This window comes from Myotis davidii, unplaced genomic scaffold (assembly GCF_000327345.1).
Source record: "Myotis davidii unplaced genomic scaffold, ASM32734v1 scaffold313, whole genome shotgun sequence".
Taxonomy (NCBI): Eukaryota; Metazoa; Chordata; class Mammalia; order Chiroptera; family Vespertilionidae; genus Myotis; species Myotis davidii.
This window is the reverse complement of record NW_006286275.1, coordinates 436,591-442,272: the sequence shown is the minus strand read 5'-3', so window position 1 is coordinate 442,272 and position 5,682 is coordinate 436,591. Positions and strand designations below refer to the sequence as shown.

Here is a 5,682-nt window from a genome sequence, read left to right as displayed (position 1 = left end):
GGCCCCCCTACCCCCGAGTGCACAAATTTTTGTGCACCGGGCCTCTAATATATGTATATATATATCCTATGTAATAAAAGGGTAATATGAAAATTGACCCTAACATCAGAATAATCAGGAACAACCGGTCGCTATGACATGAACTGACCACCAGGGGATAGACGCTCAATGCAGGAGCTGCCCCCTGGGGGTTAGTGTACTCCCACAGGTGGAGCTCCACTCAGCCACAGCTGGGCTGATGACTGCAAGCGCAGCAGTGGTGGCGGGAGCTTCTCCCGCCTCCTTTGCAGTGCTAAGGATGTCCAACTGACGGCTTAGTCCCGCTCCCCGAGGGCAGGGGCCTAAGCCACAGTTGGACATCCCCCAAGGGCTCCTGGGCTTCCAGAGGGATGTCTGACTGCCAGCTTAGGCCTGATACCCCAGGGAGTGGGCCTAAGCTGGCAGGTGGACATCCCCTGAGGGGACCCGGGCTGCCAGAGGGTACAGGCTGGGCTGAGGGACACCATCCCATGCATGAATTTTCATGCACTAGGCCTCTAGTGTGTGTGTGTATGTGTGTGTGTGTGTGTGTGTGTATATCCTATATAATAATAGACAAACATGGTAATTAACCATACCTTCGCTACCATCGCCATTGGCTGATCAGCACAATATGCAAATTAACCCCCAACAAAGATGGTGGCTAATTTGCATACTGCAGGCAGGGCGGGACACTGGGAGCCACCATCCAGGCCCCCATGTGAGACCCCAGATGCCGCCAGAAAGCCGGGCTGCAGGCAAGGCGGCCCCTGGGACCCAGAAGCCACCTTGCCTGCCACCAGTGATCGTGATCGGAAAGACGGGCCGCAGGCAAGCCAGTCCCCTGGGACCCAGGAGCCCACCGGTGAGGTCTGCAGGTGAAGCAGCAATCAAGCTATGAAGGGGAGGGTGGGGGGTGGAAGGAGCTACAGGAGCAGCTCTGGCTGGAGACTGAAGACACTGGCCCAAGCGAGGAGCAAAGACTGAAGGCTCCGGGGACCCAGGAGCCCACCTGTGAGGTCTGCAGGTGAAGCAGCAATCCAGCTATGAGGGGGAAGGTGGGGGGTGGAAGGAGCTACAGGAGCAGCTCTGGCCAGAGACTGAAGACTCCAGCTGGAGCAAGGAGCAAAGACTGAAGGCTCCAGCCACAGCAAAGACTGTGTCCAGAGTGAAGATGGAAGGTGGTGGCCAGAGTGAAGGTCTGGGTCTTGGGTGCCAGAGGAAAACTGGTGCTGGCAGCCAGGGGAAAGAAGGCCTATTGCACGAATCTTCGTGCAACGGGCCTCTAATATATATATGCACACTAGAGGCCCAGTGCACGAATTTGTGCACAGGTGGGGTCCCTTGGCCTGGCCGGCATCGGGACTGATCAGGGCCAGGGGGGAGGCCTGTGGGATTGGGCTGAACCAGCTCTTCAACATCTCCCAAAAGGTCCCAGATTGCAAGAGGGCACAGGCCAGGCCAAGGAACCCCACCAGTGCACGATCGTGGCTGGGGAGGGATGCAGGAAGTTGGCCAGCTGGGGAGGGACCACAGGAGGACTCCAGGTCATGCCCAGCCTGTCTCAGTCCCAATCAGCTGGACCTCAGTAGCAAGCTAACTTAGTGGTCGGAGCGTCTACCCCCAGAGGGCAGTGCATGTCATAGCAACTGGTTGATCAATCGACTATCTGGCCCCTGGTGGTCAGTGCATGTCATAGTGAGCAGTTGAGCAGCCTTAGCATATCATTAGCATATTATGCTTTGATTGGTTTAACGGCTGATCTCTCGGCCACTTAGCATATTAGGCTTTTATTATATAGGAAACATATATATATATATATATGTATATATACACACTACCATAGCCAGCAGTTTGATTGAATAGGCTACTTTAAGAGTTAAAAATACCCTTTTATGATTCTTTTAGGCAAAATAAAAATATTGTTGTCATTGTGACATGATAACAAGATGACTTGATGGCCATGGATGTAGGACACTAAAACAATTTTTTTTTAAAGGGGGGAAAGCAGTATTAAGCAGTGATTTTGTCTTCTTAGTGTCTTAAACTGATTTTATAGAAATTTTTATTAATCTTCCTGAAGGTGCCTACTGTTCAGGAATTTATAGTTATAAACAAATAAAATTATAAAGAAAATATTTATTAATAGTCAACTTATTTCATAGTTTCAATTTACTAAGAAAACATAGTTCTCCTATGTTTCAAATATTTATCTACAAATAACAGATTCTAGAGTCTCAATATGTGCCCCCAACACAGCAGTCACTAGTCCTTGTGTTGAACCTTTGAAATGTGACTAGTCTGAATTGAGATTTACTGTAAAAGTTAAATGCACAACAGGATTCAAAGACAATGTCCCAAAAAGGTAATGTAAAACATTTCAATTTTCTATTATTTATATGTTAAAATGATATTTGTAATTAAGTAAAACACATTGTTGAACATAATATAATATATAATACACTGTTATAGAATACTAGAGGCCCGGTGCACAAAAATTTGTGCAGTTGGGGGAAAGGGGGGGTCCCTCAGCCTGGCCTGTGCCCTCTCGCAGTCTGGGACCCCTCGGGAGATAATGACCTGCTGGCTTAGGCCTGCTTCCGGGTGGCAGAGGGCAGGCCCAATCCCTAGGTGCAGCCCCTGGTCGGGCTCAGAGCAGGGCCGATTGGGGAGTTGGGGCACTGCCCCCTGTCACACTCAAGGCAGGGTCGATGGGGACGTTGCGGTGCCACCCCCTGTCACGCACAGAGCAGGGCCCATCAGGGGGTTGAGGAGCTCCCCCCTGTCACTCAGAGTAGGGCCGATAGGGGAGTCGGGGCACCGCCCCCTGTCACACACAGAGTCGCAGGGCGATCAGGGGGTTTGGGCCCTGCCCCGTCATGCTGATCCCAGTGCCGGGAGGCATATTACCCTTTTACTATATAGAATAGAGGCCTGGTGCATGGGTGGGGCTGGCTGGTTTGCCCTGAAGGGTGTCCTGGATCAGGGTGGGGGTCCCCACTGGGGTGCTTCGCCAGCCTGGGTGAGGGGCTGAGAGCTGTTTTCAGGCTGGCAGGGGACCGAAGCTCCCAACCGCTCCTTTTTTTCTTTTTTAATTCTGGACCAGCTTTAGCTCTGAAGCTCCAGCTCTTAGGCCTCCGCTGCTGAAAGTAGGTAATCACAACAATGTATAACTCCAGCTCTGACTCCATCTCTGAGATCCCGGCTCGCTGAAAGCAGGTTTCTGGAATTTTTTTTAGCTTCTATATGTTACTATGTTTCAAACTGCCTGCTCAGAGGCCGGCAGCGGCAGGCGGGGAACGTTGGAATCTGGAGATCCCGGCTCGCTCGCTGAAAACAGGTTTCTGGAGTTTTTTTTAGCTTCTATATGTTATTATGTTTCAAACGGCCGGCTCAGAGGCCTGCAGCGGCAGGCGGGGAACATTGGAATCTGCTGTCACTGAAGCAAGCAAGCCTCACGTTCAGTTTAAGCTGCCTGGCTGCTGGCCACCATCTTGGCTGTCAGTTAATTTGCATATCTCGCTGATTAGCCAATGGGAAGGGTAGCAGTCGTACGCCAATTACCATGTTTCTCTTTTATTAGTGTACATTATACACTAGAGGTCTGATGCCTGGATTCATGCACCAGTGGGGTCTCTCAGCCTGTCCTGCGCCCTCTCACAATCCAGAACCCTTGGGTATATAGTAGTGCCAGAAGTAGCAGGTGGCTGGGGAGGAACCCAAGCCCAGGCTGGGCACCTGCCACCGCCACCACCACTCAATAGCACTGCCGCGGAGGCAGGAGAGGCTTGTACCGCCACAGCGCTTGCCAGCTGTGAGCCTGGCATCTGGCACCCAATGGTCAGTTGAGTGGCACTCCCACTGTGGGAACACACTGACCACCAGGGGGCAGTTCCTGCATTGAGCATCTGCCCCCTGTGGTCAGTGCGCATCATAGTGAATGATCGACCAGTTGTTCTGTCATTTGGTCGCTTAGGCTTTTATATATATAGATAATACATAATAATATAATTGAACATATCTATAATAATAAAAGCATAATATGCTAATTAGACCAGACGTCCTTCCGGACAAAGCCAGGGCTGCAGCAGAAGGATGGAGGCAGCCGCCACGACTGCAAGGGATGGATACAGGCAGTCACTGTGGCTGCAAAGGCCTACTCTCACATGAATTTCATGCATCGGGCCTCTAGTCTATACTAATAATAGCCTAGGGTGGTCGTCATGCCCTCACGCATCATGCCCTAATGTTGTCACAAGATGGCCATCATAAGATGGCCATGTGCACAGAGGAGGCAGGGCCTGGCAGAGGAGGCGGGTCGTGGCAGGGGAGGGCAGTTGTGGGTGATCAGACCTGCAGGGGAGGGAAGTTAGGGGCAATCAGGTGGACAGGGGAGGACAGTTGGGAGCAATCAGGGTGGCAGGCAGAAACGGTTAGGGGCAATCAGGCAGGCAGACAGGCTGGTAGGTGAGTGGTTAGGAGCCAGCAGTCCCAGATTGTGAGAGGAATATCTGAGGGGTCCCAGATTGGAGAGGGTGCAGGTCAGGCTGAGCAACACCCCCCCATGCACGAATTTTATGCACCGGGCCGCTAGTAATAATATAATATTGAATATGATCTGTTTCTTTTTAAATGTGGCTGCTAAAAAATTTTATATTACATATGTGGCTTGCATTTAATTTTCACCATATTTCTACTGCTCATCACTGGTCTAGTCCAGTCTCATTTCTTCAAGTCTAGAGCCTACCCTGCATTATCTAACATGGCCTTTTCTTTGAACCCTCTTCTGATCTCTCCCATCAAGACATGACTTTTCTCCTTTTCTAAATTCCAACAGCTTGCTTCTGATCCTCACCAATTCTATTCTAATATCACTACTAAATGCAAGTTACTGGCAAATAGGGTCTGTGTCTGGGTTTGTGTATGTGCAGCTTTGCAAAACAACCCTCATGGAGCATTAGTAAAGCTTTTATTAGAAAAGTAAGCAAGTAAACTTATATGAAGGCAACTTATTCTCAGTTCACTTTTGCTCAAATAAAATTGTCTTGAAGGGTCAGAATTTTCTAAACTAGGTCTATGACTTAGTAAGAGGATACATACCAGCTGACTCTCAGATACTGTAGACGATGGTGAAGAGAGGTTTGCCTGCAAAATATTAAGATGGCATTTATTTAGCAAAATTCATAACTTACTAAAATAATATATCTATGTTACTAAGTATTTTGAAGTTCTTTTATTATTAAAGTAATAGATATATCCATTGTAAGATTTTGAAAAAGTGCAAAATTAAAAGAAAAATATTATTCTGCCACCAAAAATGCATTTTTGGTACATTGCCTTACAATATTTTTCCTGTGTGTTTTTATTCAGCTCACATAATAATGAATATGATGTTTTATATGTTGATTTCCCTGAACATCTTAACCTAAGCACTATCACAGGACATCAAAAATTCTTCAAGGTGCTGGCTGGAGTGGCTCATCATCCTGTGCACCAAAAGGTTGCCAGTTTGATTCCTGGGCAGGGCATATGCCTGAGTTGTGGGTTTGATCCCCAGTTGAGGAGTACACAAAAGACAAAATGTTTCTCTCTAGCATTGATGTTTCTCATTTCTTTCTTTCTTTCTTTCTTTCTTTCTTTCTTTCTTTCTTTCTTTCTTTCTTT

At 48.3% G+C, this 5,682-nt stretch overlaps 1 protein-coding gene across 1 annotated transcript in view; it reads right to left on the bottom strand.

Annotated features, from left to right (window-relative positions):
- MLIP (muscular LMNA-interacting protein) overlaps positions 1–5,682 on the bottom strand; it is a 103,924-nt gene that overhangs the window by 30,212 nt on the left and 68,030 nt on the right. The window contains exon 9 of the mRNA XM_015560046.1: positions 5,119–5,163. Coding sequence (XP_015415532.1) covers positions 5,119–5,163 — 45 coding nt within the window. The remainder of the gene's footprint in view (positions 1–5,118; positions 5,164–5,682) is intronic.